The sequence below is a fragment of the Colius striatus genome, chromosome 6 (assembly GCF_028858725.1).
Source record: "Colius striatus isolate bColStr4 chromosome 6, bColStr4.1.hap1, whole genome shotgun sequence".
In the NCBI taxonomy this organism is placed as follows: domain Eukaryota; kingdom Metazoa; phylum Chordata; class Aves; order Coliiformes; family Coliidae; genus Colius; species Colius striatus.
The window spans coordinates 30,367,945-30,387,608 of NC_084764.1; the positions used below are offsets into that span (position 1 = coordinate 30,367,945).

The following is a 19,664-nucleotide window of genomic DNA, read 5'->3' on the forward strand; positions in this document are numbered from 1 at the left end:
TTACAAAATACCAAGCAGTGCAAGGACAATTGTAACCCAGTCAAGTACATATGCTGTTTCTCTCATGTCACTTTACTAACTTCCTGACTACATTGGTACTTTTTGCCAGAAGGATAAACTGATGGGCTTAGACAGTCCAAGTAGAGATGAAAATCAGCATGTTTCAGTGTAGATGATCATTCCCTCAGAATATGCTATACAGCTTCAAAGTACTTACATTTCCATATTATTAAACCAATTTAAAACTGAGATTATTAGTCAGTCTCAGAAGAAGCACAAAGAGAAACAATTTGTTCGCATGCAGAAAATGAAATGCAGAACTAATTTACTAGGTAACTTGATTAGCAACTAGAAACTGGTAACAGAAGCAAGCTCTGCATCATAGTTACTGGATAATATGTAACAAGGCACAATAAAGGTAATGCTGCATTCTACAGTAGTTGATGTTTTCAAAGGCTCTTCAGCAACAGCTATTCAAGCAATCAATCTAGGAATGGTTCAAGCTAATATGAAAGAAACTTTTAGAAGAAAGGATAGTCACCTTAATGCTATGTAGGACAAAAATTTTGCCATTATCCAGGCCATGAAGAACAGGGATTGGATCCAGTTCAAGACACCAAAACGTAGGTGTTCACACGTTTGTTAGATATTTTAACACCTATATTTTAATCAACAGTGTTCTAGTCAATGCAGTCAGTGGAGCCTGCAGAGCCACTCATCTGACCTACCAATCAGCACTTCATTTTACTTGAGCCAAATCACTCATTACATTCCACTGACTGCTGACTGGATCTTTGTTCACTGTGACAAAAGTTTAGATACATGCATAAGCCCCTTACTTTTAGGCACATAATTGTAGATTCTTTACCCTGAAGCTGGATCCTACCCACAGCTGCAAGTTATATATGTAAGAGGTAGCTTCCTAAGTAATGTCCTCTCTGGTAAAAGAGTCAATGTCCATAGTTTGTCTGATGCTGTATGAATTTCAAAATTTGTATGTTACACTTCAAAGTATATATAGGAAATTCCTAAATAGTGTAATGCTCCCCTAAAAAACTCCAGAAAAGCCAAATATCAAATTAAACATGGTTGAGATCAGAGTTTTTAGCACAAAGGTAGGTATATTAAAAAAAAAAAAAAAAAAAAAAAAAAAAAAAACCCTCACACTTCTGCATGTGAATAATGTTTTCTCAACAGGAACACTCACAGCCTACCATCTTCAGATGTTATTTGGAGCCTTCCGGTAGGAATCCATGCAAGGTGTCATAATGTGTCATAAGATTTTCATTCAAGAGCATAAAAAATGCCATGTCATCTTGAAATCATAACCAAAATTCATCTTATGGTAAGGTCAGTTCAACAAATACCCTGAAACTCAAACTAGATTCTTCTTAAATCCTCTGAATATTAAAATTAAAAAAAGTCCCCCAAAATGATTCTTGTGAGATCAGCATCATAGCTTTATTTAAGTATTATATTTGCATCCTGACTGCCTGCCAGCAAAAAGAAAGTATTACAAGAAGTGAGTCTAACAAAGGGGTTCCTCTGAATACCTCCAAAGATATATCCTTCTAACGTTTCTGAACCACCACCACTGTCAAAGACATGGCAGAAAGAAAATATAAGAATAGTCAGAAAGAGGCCAAACTAGTACACATCCCTTTAATAACACGTTTCTGATCATGACCGCATCCGTTCTCTTACAGAAAGGTGCACTTAAAGTTCAGCCCATTAATAGAAATTTGGTTTCTTATCTGTGTTCACCAATGGCTGGCTCTCATAGTCAGAATTATTTTCTTTATCCCCTTTCAAAACAGAAAGCAATGAGAGGTTTAAAAGATTTTTTAAAGGATGCGAAGAGATAAGTTCATCTTTCAAGGCAGTTGACAAATTCAAAATACAAAACCAATGTGCTCAAACAAAGAAAGGAAAAAAAAGCTTCCTACTCCCCTAATTCAAAAAATCATCACTTTTTACACTTTCAAGGAAAATCCAAGACATTTCCATTGTAGCTAAAGAAAGTGAAGCAAAGCAGACTTCCTGAATCAGAGAATATGCCTATTACTCACTTGGATGTGGGTCACTTTAAAGTTAACAGCCTGGACATTGAGAAAAATCTGTTGCTCAGCATGGATTCTTCATTAGTTTCCTTGATGCCCATTGGGTAATCAGACAGAACTCAACTGGACATTCTACTTCTGGTCATTCCTGGATATTCTGGTCAAGCTTCACTTCTGTTGTGAAGGAAATAACAATAATCCCAAAGATCCAGGGCCCTTTCTTGTGCTACATCTTCAGGATCATTTGGTTTGATTCTTAGACCAAACTTTAAAGACTACATACAGCTATCCACTTTAATGCATTTTCTACACAAACATAAGTCTCTTCAACTGAGAATTCTGGAGCACCAAAAATAGAAACAAAATCCCAACACTGTACCAAGTTTCCCAGTTGTCATTATTTCCAAAGCTATTCCTCAGACTCCGTGTCTTCTCCAGACAAATTTGCCTAGTTTAATGATTAGCTATTCTTAGCCAATGCATTTATTAAGCATTCCATGTGGACCCCTTTAAAAATTGTTTGTGGCATTATAAATATAGTATAATTTACTTATCTGTGCATTTATATATCTCTAAAATGAAGCTGTATTCTTGTGAAGTATCTTTTAATAGGAAAACACAACATTGATTTCCAAGGCCTTAATTTAATAAAGGCTTTGGGTTTGTTTTATATCAAGGGAATTTATATTTCTGACAATTACTCTAATGTCGTAATATCTACTTTCACTTTGCTTTAAAACACCACATCTTTGTCCTGTTGAAGAAGTCTTCACTTATGAAGAGTTATGGGAGATTATCAGTCCTAAAGATGGAATTGTAAGATTGCAGGGATGGATCTGAAAGTAATTTTGTTATGCAAATTAGCACCAAAAAGAGAATGAAATTGACTTTTAAAACACTTACAGGACATATTAAGAATTAAATTCCCAAACTAACAGAGGAATATACAAATTATTTCAGATTAGGTACAATTACAAACAAATTTACTTTTTTTAACAAAAACCAAACCATTAATAGAAACACCACTTAGTACAGAATCCAATCATCTTCAACTACACCAAGTTTCTGTCATAGCTTTCAAACTAATATGCCAATGAAATCTATATCATCTAAATCTAAATCTGATCTGGAGATCAACTTTCCAGATACTGAAAAATGTGGGTGATAGTCAAATATTATATCTAGTCATCTCTATTCAAACAATAGGTATCAGCCAAAGTTTCACTTCAGAATTCACGATCAGATTTAGTCTAGCTGGGCATCAAAAATCTCTGTTCATTTAGTGTCTATTTAATTTTACAGAAATCAATGAAAACACTAAATCACAAAGCAACTGACCTAAAAGCCTTTCATCAGATTATTAAATTATAGCACCAATCTGCAAAACACAGTCTGCTTATATATTTAAAGAATCCCAGTTTTCATACCCGTGAACAAAATGTAATCTTATACTGTTCCCTGGAGCTCGCTCTCGTCTCTTAGAAGCTGCACTTTTTCTTTTTTCTTTGCATTGCTCTTTAAGTTGAGGTAGATCTTCTTTGTAAACCTTTAAGAAAGTGTACATTTATCACTTAAGAGATTCGTTAAGTAATGCATGTTTCTCAGAATTCTCACAGTTAACACCCACCAAAATGTTATACTGATATCATTGAAATAAGTCTCCAATAACTGTAGCTGGTTGTTGTATAGTGCAACTGTTTTTTAAATTACGATCAAAACTCTAATGTAACATGCTAGGTATACATGCAATCACTTTTTTCCCCTTTTTCTGTATCTTAAAAATTTTGAATACATCAGATAATAAAAATTCTGTAAGGTTTTGGTCACTTCCTACTCAGCTCGCTGACTCTCCTGTTTTCAGATTTCAACAGGTCTTCATAAAAGACCAACTTAAACCCTGGGAAGCATTCTAAATACCTAAAGGCTGGGAAGCATTAAAACTAAACTATTTACCTGTCGACGATAGGTGATCTGTGTCTCTTGTTCAATTTCAGAGTCCAGCTCTGGAACATCAGACTGATCTGAATCCGATTCATCACTGTTAGAATCGACCAGACTCTCTGCACGAAGAAAACAGAAAATGAAGCAACCTAAATTAAAACCCAGAAAGTGTTAAAAGTAACTGCTTAATGTTTCTTAATTTGATAATCGATGCTTACATTAACTACAACATAAACTGCTAATAACTGACAGACTGACAGGATCAATTCTGCTGATGCAGTAGAAATAAGTCATCTATGATAATTTTGTTTGTTATTAGGAGTGAGTAAGTTTTCATTCATTAAAATTCTTTCATCAACATTACTGTTAGGAGGAAAGGAAGAAAAAGGAAAATAACATAATGACTATGAAGCAGGAACCAAGACCTGCAGAAAACTGACAAGAGAATTAAAAGGCTTCAAAAGAAATTTATGGTTAAGTGAGCCATTGAAGTATGTAGAAATTATTCAGGTATATTAGGGAAAGAAATAATCAGATATGGTAAGGAAGTGGTAAAATTTTAAGTGACTGTGGAGAAAAAGAGTAGTCATGTAATGTTTCTGTTTTAACACCTGAATAAAGTCTGATAATGTTAAAGCACTGAGTTTCATTCCAACAGAATCTGAAAAAAATGGCCTGGCTGATAACTAATAATATATTTGAAACTTTCTGCAACATTTGATTGTATGTTGCATTTTTTTTTAATTAAGAAACCAGGTACAAAATTATTCAATAACAAAACCAGATCTCAAAATATAACTACAAAGCAAGAATCAACACTTGGTAAAAAAACGTTTCTAGAAATATGTAATCAATACCAATCTTTGCAGTTACATTATCAAACATTTTTATCAGTAATCTGGTGAAAAACTATACTGCTACCAATAAAGGTGGCAGATTAAATAGTTAGAAAAGCCATTAACAGGATAATCATCAATAGTGTGACATAACCACTGTATGTCACACACATGGTCAGATAGTCAGAAGTAAGGGTATATTATCCGGGAACAAGGAATCTAAATACTTAATACAGAGACATTTTCTCTTGGGAAGCAGTAGCTAATGAGAAATTTGGGTCATGGGAAATAATTAGTTGAAAGTGAATTAATATAATGAAGGATCAAATCACTTAAAGGCTTTTCCAAGGCTTCATCAAGGAGATAAAGAGAACTATTGCTTCTTTCTGCATTTAGCACTGACAAGGCCAGCAACAAATCAGCATTTATTTACCTATCAGCTGGCTGATACATCTTCATCTAATCCTAGCAATTAAAGCCTATTTCATTGCAACTTTTATTTCCCCAAAGGACTCTCTAAATTCCTTTAGGAATTTCCAAGCAAACTAGTTAACTAGTTAACTGTCTGATTTTGAGAAAGGCAGTCATGAAAATAATTGCTATATTAATCACTGGGGGAAACATGATCTATTTTATTTTTCCAAATATTAAACACTTATAGCCTGCTTTAGGGAAAAAACCTATTACAATGCTTAAGTCAGCATCTAAACACTTCAATGTTTTATTCAAATTTGTATCAATATCTTTGTTTTTCCAGCGAAATCTGAGGATACAGTTCTTATCAATTTAGTAAAGGATGATATGTATCTTTGATGTGAACTTTTGTACTTTCCCTTTACACAGGGAACACAGAGGTAATTTTTTTCACAGTCTTGCTAGACTGAATATAGAAGGTACAGGCAAATATTAGGCAATGCTATCAGGTACTACGGGCAGCTCTAAAGTTTAAAGAACAACAATTTTGTGCAGACTAACAATTCTGAATATTTATTGCTATACTTGTACCAAAGAATTTGGCTACCAGAGGAAAGGGGGACAGTCAATAATAGGAAAATTATACAAGTTAACTCCTGGCTTAGAGGTTGGTGCCGACAAGGTTTCAGATTTTATGGCAATGAGACCTTCTTCGATGACTGCATTCTGATAAAGCAGGATGGAATACATCTGTCTCACCAGGGCACTGGAATCTTTGGGAATAGGCTGACTGGCCAACCTGACCAAGAGGACTTTAAACTGAAGGACTTGGAGGAGGCGGGGGTGCAAAATGGGAAATTATGTCCTATACCATCTAACAGGGAAATAGGTCAGGGCAGGAAACACTATGACCGCTCCTCAGCTGAACACCAAGATGAAAAGGAGAGGGCTGACAACCCTGAGGGAGAATCCTCCTGCACCAATTAGAGTGCATGGAGCTCTGCCTGGACAGGTTGAGTGTTTGGGTGCAGCACTTGCACTTGTGAGAACTGGGGCGCTTGGGTGAGAATTAAGGGGCAGGATAGTCTGGGTGATACTACTGTGGGAATTTACTACAAATCATCTACTCATGAAGAGGAAGTGGATGAGCCCTTTGACAAACAGCTCAGAGCTGCCTCACAGTCTGAATCTCTGGTCTTCATGGAGAACTTCAACCACCCCGATATTTGCTGGCAAAGTCACTCAGCCAAGCACACACAAGTCCAGGAGGTTCCTACAGGTTATTGATGACAACTTCCTGTCACAAGTGGTCAAGAAGCCAATAACAAATAAAGAGAGTCTGGTTGGGGATGTGAAGGTCAGAGGCAACCTTGGCTGCAGTGATGGTGGAGTTCAAGATCATGTGTGGAAGAAGGACACCAAGCAGGATTGTGACCCTGGACTTCAGGCAGGCTAACTTTGGCCTATTCAAAGACTTGCTTGGAAGAATCTCATGGGATAAGATCCTAGATGGTAGAAGTGCCCAAGAGAGCTGGTTCATCTTCAAGCACCACTTCCTCCAAGCCCAGCATCAGTGTGTCCCCACATGTAGAAAAGCGGGAAAAGGAGGCTGGAGGCCACCATGGATGAGCTGCCGGGACAACTCAGGGGGAAAGCAGCCATCTGTGAGGGGTGGAAACAGGGCCTGATTTCTTGGGAAAAGTATAGAAACTTTGCCAGAGCATGCAAGAGTGCAACCAGGCTAGAGGCCTCCATGGATGAAAAAGGAACTACTGGAACTGCTCAAGGAGAAGAAATCTATGTAAGGTGAAAAAAGGGCCTGGTTGCTTGGGAAGAGTAGAGGAACAGAGTGTGGAGGGATGAAACCAGGAAGGCTAAAGCCTTTTTGGAATTAAGCCTGGCAAAGGAAGTAAAGGAAAACAAGAAGGGCTTCTTGAAATACACCAGTACAAAAAGGAAAACTAGGGAGAATGTGAACCCACTGTAGAACAAGGAGGGTACCCTGGTGACAGATGATGCAGAGAAGGTGGAACTACTGAATGCCTTCTCTGCTTCAGTCTTCACTACCAAGCCTAGCCCTCAGGAAGCCCAGTCCCTGGGGAAAGTAGGATAGTGTGGAGAATGGAAGACTTTCCCTTGGTGGATGAGGCTGGGGTTAGAGACTTGTTGGGAAAGCTTAACATTCACAAATCTGGCATCAGATGGGATGCATCCAAGACTGCTGAGGGAACTGGCTGATATTATTTTTAAGACATTTTCCATCATTTTTGAAAGATACTGGAGGACTGGTGAAGTGCCTGAGGACTGGAAAAAGGCCAATGTCATGCCAGTCTTCAAAAAAGGCAAAGACAACCTAACAAACTACAGGCCAGTCAGCCTCACCTCCATCCCTGGAAAGGCGATGGAACAGCTCATCCTCAATGTTATTACTAAACGAATGAAGAAAATGATGGTTATCAGGGAGAGTCAAAATCGATTCACCAAGGGGAAATCCTGTTTGACCAACCTGACAGCCTTTTATGAGGGCATAACTGGCAGGCTAAATGAAGTGAGAGCACCAGATGTCATCTGTCTTGACTTCAGCAAGGCTTCTGACACTGTCTCCCACAACATCCTCAGCCGAAAGCTCAGGCTGTGTGGCTTGGATGAGTGGACGGTAAGGTGGATCGAGAGCTGGCTGAATGACAGAGTGCTGCCATTCAGCAGGATCTCGACCAGCTGCAGAGTTGGGCAAAGAAGAACCTCATGAGGTTCAAAAAGTGCAAGTGCTACACCTTGAGAGGAACAACCCCATACACCAGTACAGGCTGGGGATTGACCCACTGGAGAGCAGTACTCCCTCTACTCTGCCCTAGTGAGGCCTCATCTGGAGTCCTGTGTCCAGTTCTGGGCTCCCCAGCTCAAGAGGGACAGAGAACTGCTGAAGAGAGTCCAGTGCAGGGTCACCAAGATGATCAGGGCACTGGAGCATCTTCCTTATGAGAAAAGGCTGCAGGAACCGGGGCTGTTTAGTCTGGAGAAGAGGAGACTGAGGAAGGACCTCATTAATACCTACAATTATTTAAAAGGTGCATGTCAAGAGGATGGGGTGGTGCTTTTTTCTGCAGTGTCCAAGGATGGGACAAGGGGTAACAGACAAAAGCTGCAACACAAAAAGTTCCATTTAAACATAAGGAGAAACTATTTTACTGCAAGGGTGACAGAGCACTGGAACAAGCTTCCCAGGGATTGTGTGTAGTCTCCTTCTCTGAAGGTTTTCAAACCCGTCTGGACACGTTTATGTGTGACCTGTTCTAGGTGGGCCTGGTTCAGCAATGGGGTTGTAATAGATGATCTATAGAGGTCTCTTCCAAACCCAACCATTCTGTGATTCTGTAAATTTACTTCTCTTTTAGTCTCTTCTCCTTTCACTCTTCCTTTTTTTAAGTAAGTTACCTACCTTGGGGTGCTATATGAAGAGAGTCCTTCAACTTCCGGTCAGGGACAAATTTCCATTGGAAGACAGAATGATCAGCTCCCCCAATGGAAACAACCCACTGGTGATCATGAGACCATCTGACATTTGTCACGTGAGCAGAATGACCAAGATATCTTTTAAACTTTGCTCCTAGAAGAAGAATAAAAATCTCTTTCAATACATCTAGAATTTGTATACAGAAACACCTTAGGAAAACATATCAAGGACCCCTTGTAACAAGCAACGGTTTAATTAGGATATTCTAATTACTAGAGATAGTTTCATTAATTCCAGCAACTTTTTTTAGTATTCATAAATTTTAATCTGCATTTAAGATAAATTTTGAAATTTCACTTCCAGGATATAATATCTTTAGCAAGGAGAGAAGACACAGGATGGTGCTGTATAAGGTGTACTAAAGGAATATTTTTTTTTTAAATATTGTATTAATTTTATTTTTTACAAACTAAGATTTTGCCAGTTATTTCTATATTGAAAGGATGCAGTTATTTAAATGTTAAAGGATGTATATTTAGCTCTGTGAAAATACTCCCATATGTGTTTTCATAGCACTGATTCTCACTGTTTGAGCAACTTGAGTGTTAAGCACTCCTAGAAATTCATATATCCACACCTCTTGTAGTAGTAGTGGTAGTCATAGTGTAACTAAATCTAGTTAATATTTCACTGAGATACTTTGTTTTAGGCTTCAGTTTTTAAAATGTCACATGGAACTTGTCATTATTGCTAGTAAAATGTTGAGGAAGATGTGTTGGAAAAAATTTATAGTTCAAGTAAAATACGGTGCCATATTCTGATTACAAGATCAATTTGCTGTTCACTTATTTATCACCTCTAAACATTTTCTAAAGCTATTTTTTCTGGTTCCTATCCCAAATCTCCATCATAGATCCAGAAGAAAGAAGAATACTGCTTGAAAGACCAAGGTGAAATACTTAAAGATACATATTTATGTATATACAAAAGGATAGGGAGTGCATCACTTCATTACATTCTATTTTTTTAAAAAGAAATATTTTACAAAATAAATAAAATATATCTAAAACTTTTGACTATCCTATTCAAAATGCAAATAAAATACTGCTACTATTACAGTTGTCAATACAGCAGCCTGCTGTTGCTTTCCACCTTTGAGGTCTAACTTAATTTCTAAGAATAACTATTAGCCATTTATATAACTAAAAAAACCACAGTTTTCTTGAATAACCAAAATTCAAAAATGAACATTTTAATTGAATTTAAAGGTACTACCTTTTCTTAGACATGGGTAACGAAAGAGCTTTACTATTCCATAATCATCAGCTGTAACCATAACTTGCCCAATAAAATTTGCATCCACAGAATTTATATCATTTATATCTGAATATTTGGGCCATATTCCATTAACTTCAAGTCCAGAAACACAGGTCCATGATGCCCACTGAACACCTTTTAATTCCTCCTTGTTTGCTACTTCTTTTCCACCTATCAACAAAATAAAGAGCTGTTTTAACAACATTCACTTATGCAATTCTAAAGAACGTAATTTTTTTGAAAGTCACCAGAAATCATATCCAAGTGTTGTCTTGAAAATACTTACAATAATGAGGTTGTCACAAACTTTGCATCTGAAAACTGTATTTTAGTATTGTGTAGTATACTAATTTTCTTTAATAGTCCCTTGCCATAAAAGGGAAAAAACACATTTGAATTTGCTTTATCAGCAGACTGCCTAACTAAATTTCTTCCTGATATTTTTATTAATCTCAAAAGTTGTAGGACTGAATCATACATGTATCACAGCATAAATATTTCTTTTGCTTCCAGTGAGTAATTCCTAACATTCTGGCATACTTACATTAGGTCTTTTTTTCTCAACAGTTAACTAATCCCATTATACTGCCAAATTAATTTGCATCCCTATTATTCTGTTACAAATTTCTCACTGTAAAATCTCTTTTAAGTTAAATTCCTCAGTCCTGCTGCAAACACAGGTCTAGAAAAACAGATGACTCTGAGACACAACATGTTGCTTTTCCTAGACATTAAAAAAAAAATACAGTGCAAGCAAATGATAATCCATCTACTATCCAAGCTTGGTAAGTAAAAAGTTATTAAGATCTTGCAAAACTGAATTTAAATGCAATGTTTTTCTTTTTCTACAAAAGCAGGAGTGAAGATTTAGTTTTGAGAAATAAATTAAAAGCCAACATCTCTACCATGAAAAGACACATTATAAATAAAAGTAAACATATAAGGATAAAAATACTTAAGTAACTTTGCCAGAAACTGACATACTTCTTCAGATATAGCAAATATTTACACCAACTTAGAAAAAAATTCTCCACAACCCAGTGCTTTGAACCAGGATTTATATTTATCTGTTTTTACAAAACCACTATACATTCTTTCTGTAATAACAAATATCATAAAGACAACTCAGAATCTTACTTGGCATTCTGTAAAAAAGTCTCTTCCCATTGCCATCATTGGTCTGTAAATATTTACTGTCTGAAGACCAATCCATATGAGTGATGAAACTTAAAGATCCAATACATTCCCCAACTTTCTTGTATCGCTGAACAACACCATATATATCCACAGAGCTGTCATTGGAACCAACAGCTAGGAAATTCCCATCTGGTGAATATTTCAGTTCATGAATAGCTTCTTTCCTGTCTTTGATATGAACAACCTCAGTCATATCTCTGTAGTGTGAAAGAAAGCATGTCATAAGTATAGAAGAGCTTTATCATACTGTCAAGTTCTCATTTAAAAAAACCAAACAAACCAAAACCAGAAAATTAAGTGAACTGTACTACTGTATGTGCAAACACAACACTATTTTTCAGTCGGGTAAGGCCAAAATAAGAGAACAGCGATGCAAGAAGGTGCTGCACCAGGCTAAGGGAGAGCAAACAAAAACAATTGCTCAATGTGAGTTCACAAAAATAAATCAAGTAGATTACCAGATCTTTGTTCACTTGGAGAAGAAAATTTCACTGACATGAGACACAGATCTCATTTTCCCTTTAAAACTATGAGATTGCAGCAACGAGGTAGCAGTGGTTTTGTATGAGTGATGTGCTGACAGCAACATTCCAACCCATGGAAACAATTCAGGAAGTAATGAAAATATATTTCTTAATAATTGAAGAATAATTAAAGCTAAAACCTCAACTAAAACACTTCCTAGAACCAGACTAATATAGATTTTCACATGCATTCTTACAGAACAACATGAACACATGCAGCAGACACTTTAAAAAATCCAAGCACACTCAAGATCAGTAATTGAAAACAGAAATGTAAGTGATCTTATGTACAGTCACTAGAGTGTCAATACATATAAAACTTATAAAAGAAATTAGATAACATGCTTGAAAGAGATAATAATGTATCTATTTTTAATTTTTGTAACATACCTGACTCGAAGCACAGTGAAAGAGCCATCCTTCATTCCAAGAGCAAGATGGATTCCATCAGTACTAACTGCAGCACAGCGAATGGGTTCCTCCATATTGCATCGTGCAATCAAAGCATGGTCTATTAAACTCCAAATTCTAAAATCAAGTCATAATTACAAATGTAAGGAGAGGTTGTAGCTGTGACATAGACAGCATGAAGTCTGCAATTTCTGCAAAATGCTGTATGTGGTAGTGTTCTATTTTAAAATATTGTTCCACAAGGTTTCCTCTGAGATAGAGTTAATTTTCTTCCTAGTAACTGGCACATGGCTCTGTTTTGGGTTTATGCTGAAAACAGCATTGACAAGACAGGGATGTTTTGGTTATTGCTGAACAGTGCTTGCACATCATCAAGACCTTTTCTGCTTCTCACCCTGTCCTGCCAGTGAGTGGGCTAGGGGACACAAGAAGCTGGGAGGGAGCATGGCCAGGACAGCTGACCCTAACTAGCCAAGGGAATACTCCATATGATGTGATATCATGCCTAGTGTATAAACTGGAAGGAGCTGGCTGGGTGCAGTGAGTAGTGCGCATTTACATTGGGCATCACTTAGTTTTGGCTTGTTTGGTTTTCTTCCACTTGGGTTGTGTTTCTCTCTCTGTTATATTTCTTTTCATTACTATTATTTTAACATTTTACTTCATTTTAGTAAACTGTTCTTATCTTAACACATGAGTTTTGATTTGCCTTTTTTTCCCTCAGCAATTCTCCTCCCCATTCTATGACAGGGGCAGAGGGCAGAGGTGTGTGTTGAGTGAGTGGATGCAGGTGCTTAGTTGCTAGCTCAGGTTAAACCACAACAGCAAAGAATATTCCTATATTTAAAATCACAAGAAATCATCTAATGAGAAATGAAAGGACAGACTAATTTTGTTTTACTTTCTTAATATAAAAAGAATGACAACATATGACAATATATACTTCTAGATCATTCTGTGAAATTTGTTCAAGTTTTGTACATTTCGGTTTTTGTGAAATACACATTTTCACTATATTTCATTACTGAAGAGTACTAATTCCATGCATAACTTAACTGGTTCAGAAATACTGAAACATATACATCTCAAATAGGTTACCTACAAAATGAGCTGCTTGTATAAATCTATGCAGTTAAACAAACAAGATTTAACCTGACTGATCGATCGTCACTTCCAGTCATTGCTAGTGGTTTTGTAGGATGGACAGCCAAAGCCCACAGCTCTCCTTCACAGTGCCCCTGCATTATCAGGAAAGGCTTATTACGCTCATGCACCACAATTTCAAAAATTTCACTATCTTGTGTCCCGACGAGTATATGGTCTCCTCTCCAGCAAACACTTCTTACAGACAAACCTGTAGAAGAGACTGTTACTGAGAAAAACATCCTTAGAATTTGTGAAACACAGCTTAATGTAGCACATGACAAAACATAAAAGCCACAAAGTGTCAAGAAGTATCCATATACCTTCTTTTACTCCTCTGTTTACTGCTTTTATCTATTCCACCTAACACATACTGCCCTTGGAATATCAACTTTTCAAGCTTAGTATTTAAAAAATTCTGAAATAAAATGTGAGTCTTATTTTAAAACAGGACTTGTAGCCAGTTCTTGTATTACAAAAGCTTTGACAGAGAGATAACACTGAATCTTCAACTGAAAATACACGTTTAATGTCTTGAAATTTCACAGGTACCAGAAAGTAGAATTACAATTTTGATCAAAGCATGGACCTTGGTACCAGCTAGATGAACCTACATTTATTTAAGTGATAGAAGCAAGCACCAGTAGAGCATGCATTGTATATAAGACAAAGAGCCCAACTCTTCCCACTTTGTTTCTAAGACGCTCCTCTTAAAACAAACCTCTGTAACATCTTAATAGTATGTAGTATGATTTTTCCTACTAATCATAAAAACAAATCAAGCTGAAACAACATATAAAGATAGGAAAACAGCTTATGAAGGAACTTAACATGCATTTCTAACACTTGAATTAAGTTTCTAGGCTTATAGTGGAGATGAGAATTCACAGATTGCACTTATTTGTAGATAAGGCTGGGAATAATAAAACAGAAGACAGTTGTGCACTGAGAACTCAGTCTCAAGTGCCCATCTTCAGGAATATGTACCTTTTAAAACTGGCCATACTACTCAGATTCTGACAGTGTAACTCAATTTTTGACAATTTCTGATGTAGATACGTGGATGGTAGCGATGCCTAACTTAATTCACTTGGCCTAAACACTAACTTTTGTTGAGAGTAGATCAAGAGTGATCTTTGAGAAAATACTTTGGATTAATATGTGAGACAAAATGATATCTATCAGATGAAAGAAAGTAATGTTGTAAAGGTATGAACCAAAAATATTTAATTATTTACATTGAAAAAAACCTGCAAGACTCAGAAACAGTAAATGGGTGGGTTAGTAGGCCCATCTCTTGCATGTACAGTGACACTTCCACTCTGACAAAGCTAGCTTTCAAAGCAAAGCCTCTGATAGTGCCTGTTTACCATGCTCTGAATTACGTATGAATTATATATGAAATAGAATCGGAAGATGTGATCCAGGAGTGCACATGGTGTATTACAACTTCAACATAATGTTCAGTCCACTGAACCAGACAGGAGCTAACATCCTTTGAACAACCCTCAAAATGCATATATATAGTGCTACTCTAACCCTCTACACCAACTGTTTTGCTTTATAAATTTATTCCTACTGTGCTGCACTGGTGAATTTAACCAGCCTACCATTTCATTCTATAACACAGACATTAAATGGCTATATTCCCTACAATAATTAAAAAATACAGAAACTATCATCCTTCATCAAGAATTCTGGTTAAGACATCTGTTTTAGTAATTTGGAATTTGTTATGGTGGAGGAAGGTATTTTGAAAAACAAATTGACTAATAGGAGATACATCTAGAGTTAATTAATTGCTCTGCAAGCCATTAACAGGGATACAGAACTTGAGTTAATATTCATTTATAAAATTACCAAGAGGTGAGGTATATGAGGAGCAGGAAATGCAACTACGAAAACAAGTAGAAGGACTGGTGATAAAGGATACAATAAGAAGAAAAAATTGAAGGGAAAATATTCAGGAAATTGACTTTGTTAAAGATAAGGTTTTTTAAATGCTATTAGCTCTGTCATGGATGTTTAACAAGTCAAAATGTGAGAATGGAGGTCAGGAAAATGATCAAGAAGAACCAAAAGACTTCATGGCAAGAATCTGTTCCATTAGAAGTGAAGAGGTGTCATGGGCTTGTGAGGAGCTGCTTTTGCTTGGTAATAAGGGGATGGGGCTGCAATGCGGCCCTTGTAAAGTGTTCTTGGATTTTCCCCCTGGTTCTGGGTTTGGACCCACCTCTGGCCTGGCCAGGCCAATCTCGCACCTCTGCCAGCACTGTTTAAAAACAGAAATTTGAAGTGTGTGAGAGGTGGTGGAGGGGTAGGGCAAGATGGAGGCAGCCATGAGGACTCAGCAGTCAAGAAAGAAGAGCAACGCTGGACCAGAGACACTCTTGCAGCCTGCAGTGAGAGACAGAGATCCTGTGACGGAGGGGACAAGAGATAGAGACCCCATGACAGAAGGAGTGAAAGTTGGAGATCCCAGGTCAGAGAGGGAGAGCAGTTTGGACCCCAACTCGAAGGACACAAGATGAAGTTGCAGTGCCCCACTGGAGTAGCCTGTGCAGGGCTGCCCATCATGTAAGAGATTCCAAGCTGCAGCAAGGGAGGACTGGCAAGGAGCACTTCTGAGGAGTCCGAAGAGTGGAAAGAGACATCAGGAAAGGACTGACTGCACCGCCGTTCCTTGGCCCTAGAGCCATTTATGGAGGGAGGAGCTAATGACACTGGGCTCGGGGCTTTGAGCCCAGGAAGAGAAGAAGGGTAGAGGAAAGGGGATCTTAAAGTGCTGGTTGCACTTCCATCATTTGCACTACTCTGTACTGGTTTCTGGTTGGATATTTCTGTTTGTTAAGTTTGATTGGAGGCAGATTACATTAAGTTCTGTTTTCTTCCCCAAGCTGAGTAGCCTGGTCTGTTTTGTCCAGGACCATAAGTGCCAACTGAGCCCTTCCTGTCCTCAGGGAATTCCAAAGTCTGTGGGAGTTTGACAGTAGTCTTTTGTCCCTGGATGGGCCTAAACCATGACAAGGAGACAATGCGGAGCGGAGAACAAGTTTAAAAGAATCAAACAAAACATAGCATGAAACACAACTTTCAACTGCAGGCCACAGAGCTGAGAAACAGCAGCAGAGTAAATTTAAATTTAAAATAGAATCACTGTACTACAAGAATTTAAAATGGAATGTATTCCATCTTGTTGCAATATTGCACCATCTTGGTGGGAATGACAAGTCAATTACAGAATATAAAGATTTAACTTGCAATCAGCTATTTTTTGCCCCTGAATATCTGACTGCCATCTGACATTCTACCACATTGTCAAATTCTTGGCAAGATATTAGAAAATATTTTTCTAAAGATATTTAGAAAAAGTAAATCAAATGCCAACAAAAGTAATATTTTAAGTGACATTAGTTCTTCAGTCAGTGTTTGCATTCCTTTCCCAAATCTCTACAGTAACAACAGAATACAGACAAAACATGCTACAGGTTGCTAGATGTAAAATTTCAGTTGCAGTTTATGTCATGCTGAAGTCACAGGCATATTTAAGCAGCATTCTAAGTACTACTAAACTGTAGATTACTTCCAAATAGTTTTAATGAAAATTTGAGTAACTAGCAAGTGCAATTTCTGTATTCTGATGTTTTATGTTGTAGATCTCACTGTCTCTTCTTAGTTCTCTTAAAGTATTACTGTTCCTTGTTAAAAACTGTTGTGCTATAGAAAAGATGTGCATTGATTGGTTCAAAAGAAAAAAAAAAATCTCTTTGTGTACAACTTCACTCCATGTTTTACAGTAACTTTGAATAACTACATGGCGTTCACACTAGTGGGCATGATTAAGTTTCTTTTCTACCAAATACTTCACAGCAACATATATAGAACAATTCTTTAATTTTCTTTCAAGCCTTTTCTTGTTCCAAGAGCTAGGAAATTTCTTAGCTTATTGGTACAGCAAAAGTGAGAAACTTGTTTTTACCTTTATATCCCTGGTCTGTTTCCCTGAGATCAATCACAGTAATTGGTTTAAAATTTAAGTCCCACAAGCGAACACAGCCATCCCTGCCACCAGTGGCAAATCCCTCTTCGCATGCATTCATGCTGAAAATCCCTGCCTAAAGAGAGAATAAAGTTATTTTAAACAATATACACACATTAAAGATATCAATGTGGAAAATGAAACACTTGTCTATGACGGTATTGATAGTCCTTCTGTCTTCCTACATGCTACCCTGTTAAAAATAGCATAAACATAAGCAGTTTATACAAGCTTTGAATGTGAAAGAGTCAGAAATGGAAATAAACTCAGAAGAGCAGAATTCAGATTCAGTCACAAACAGCAAGATAAGGGAATTGCTCAAATACTGCTTTCATCCCCATGATGATGATTGTAGAGAAGCTATTTTTTATCCCTAGAAAGTGTTTAACTTCATATTCTCTTGCCATAGGGCCTGGTCCAACTCTCACAAATGTCAGCAGGAAGATTTCCACTGATTGCCATTAGGCTTAGTTCAGGGCCTTTGATGCAATTAACTCAGATTCTAGTTAAGCAGGCAAAAAGCATCCAGGATTTTGTTACATTTTAAGTCAATAAAGATTGATACAAATTTTAAGTTTAGAAGTAAAATGTAAGAAAAACAGTGATTGCTTTTCACCATTTAAAAACATACATAATATAAGCTCTTATTTTAAAGGCAGACATCAAGAAACAAAACCTAACACATTTTCTTTAACTGACTTGATACATGTTTTCCTCAAGACAACAAAGAGGCAAGGACAATATAACTATTATTAAAACAAGGATACTATATATTCACATAGCTACCACATTTGATATAAACATGATGCATTACCTAAACAGCACATAAACTTTTTTTTTTTAATATACCTATTTTCAGAAGCACCATACACATTTCAGGAAACAAAGCTACTCAAAGGGCAACGTTGTCTAATAAGTCTATTAGTCAAAGAAGTTTAAAAATAGTTCTACATTTATTGAAAATGTTTAATATTCAGCTATGACAAAAGAAAACAGGACAGCATTAAGAACACTTGAAGGAAAAGTCTGTCTCTAACTCCTGTAAAAACAAGGTAGAAGAGCCAATAGCATACACATATATTCTATAGTACTGTTCTGAAATTTCAGTTATGTAAAGAAGTGCATTTAAAGTTCTCATAGTTTCTTTGACTGGGGGTCTGGTTTTTACAGTAATGAAGCACATTAACCCCAAAAGTGAAAGCAGTTTGTGAAGGAAAGATTGGCTTTTGGAGGAAAACAAAGCTACATGTTTACAGAATAAAGTATCATCCAGTATGGCAGGCATGCATGACTATTCTCTCCTATTAAGGGATTTTTCTTCTTAAAAAGAAGAGAGGAGGAAAATATCATAATGGATTCATCATAATGCAATATGGACTCTGCTTGCTTCTCTAGCATCAGATCACAAGGGTATCATTTTTAACTCAGCTTTCACCAAAAAAGCCAATTATTACCAGAATGTTAAACAACAATGAAAAATGAAAGACTGAGGTGATAGGACTTAAATTTTTGAAGTGTCATGTCCATAATTCAGATATAGGTTTTTAAGACACTCCATGTTTTCAGGAGTAATATATGCTTAAGCAGAAATGTATTGGACTTTTTAAATGATAAGCAGATTAGAAAGTTAACTCCTATTTTATCTAACATCTTGAAATTCCTGTTCTATTTCTTTAGGAGCCTAGAGATTTTTGAAAATGCAACTCACACTGTATTTGCTTCTCTTTGTATGTCTGTCTGTCTGTTTTACTGCATCAATCCTTTAGTGGGGTTGAACAAATTAAAGGCTAGAGGAATTTGGGTTATTTTGTACCATATACCGAATTCTGTCCAAGTCCTGGCATACTGAAATATTTCAAAGTTCTTTTTGGAAAACAACCTTGATAATAGAATTATTGTCTTTTCTCTAATTAACTCCTTCCAAAATCCATTATTTAATTAGCCAGTATTAAAAAAAGAATCAGACATTTGTCAATGTGGGAAGCTGGCTGAATGTTCTGAAGATAAGATCAAGTGGATCCAGGATTGATCTGTTTTCCATTCCACAGAATATCCTTATCTTGAAAAGGGACTACTGGTTGTCAAGGAGATTTGGCAGATGTTATGCTTGCTCAATCTCTTGAAATGCAATAGGACATTCTCATTTCAGTCTATGTGCCACTGGAATAGAAGAAATAGATGAAAACCAGAAAAAGGTCCCTTATTAATGGGAACTGTAAGTACCTAATGGGAGAAGCTTCACTTAATTGTTAGGCCCATACTTAATGGGCAAAAGATAAATTCTTTACTCTGGTAGCTTAGACAGTCACAGTTCTTCCACTAAATCTC

General features: G+C 36.7%; 1 protein-coding gene across 2 annotated transcripts in view; it reads right to left on the bottom strand.

The window, feature by feature from the left end:
- The window catches only part of EML5 (EMAP like 5), a 112,106-nt gene that overhangs the window by 54,783 nt on the left and 37,659 nt on the right, over positions 1–19,664 (bottom strand). For both annotated transcript variants that reach the window (XM_061997741.1, XM_061997742.1), the window contains exons 6-13: positions 17,277–17,412; positions 13,307–13,508; positions 12,134–12,271; positions 11,160–11,416; positions 9,981–10,193; positions 8,691–8,858; positions 4,014–4,120; positions 3,488–3,606 (exon numbers count right to left, since the gene is read on the bottom strand). In XM_061997741.1, the coding sequence (XP_061853725.1) occupies positions 3,488–3,606; positions 4,014–4,120; positions 8,691–8,858; positions 9,981–10,193; positions 11,160–11,416; positions 12,134–12,271; positions 13,307–13,508; positions 17,277–17,412 (1,340 nt within the window). The remainder of the gene's footprint in view (positions 1–3,487; positions 3,607–4,013; positions 4,121–8,690; positions 8,859–9,980; positions 10,194–11,159; positions 11,417–12,133; positions 12,272–13,306; positions 13,509–17,276; positions 17,413–19,664) is intronic.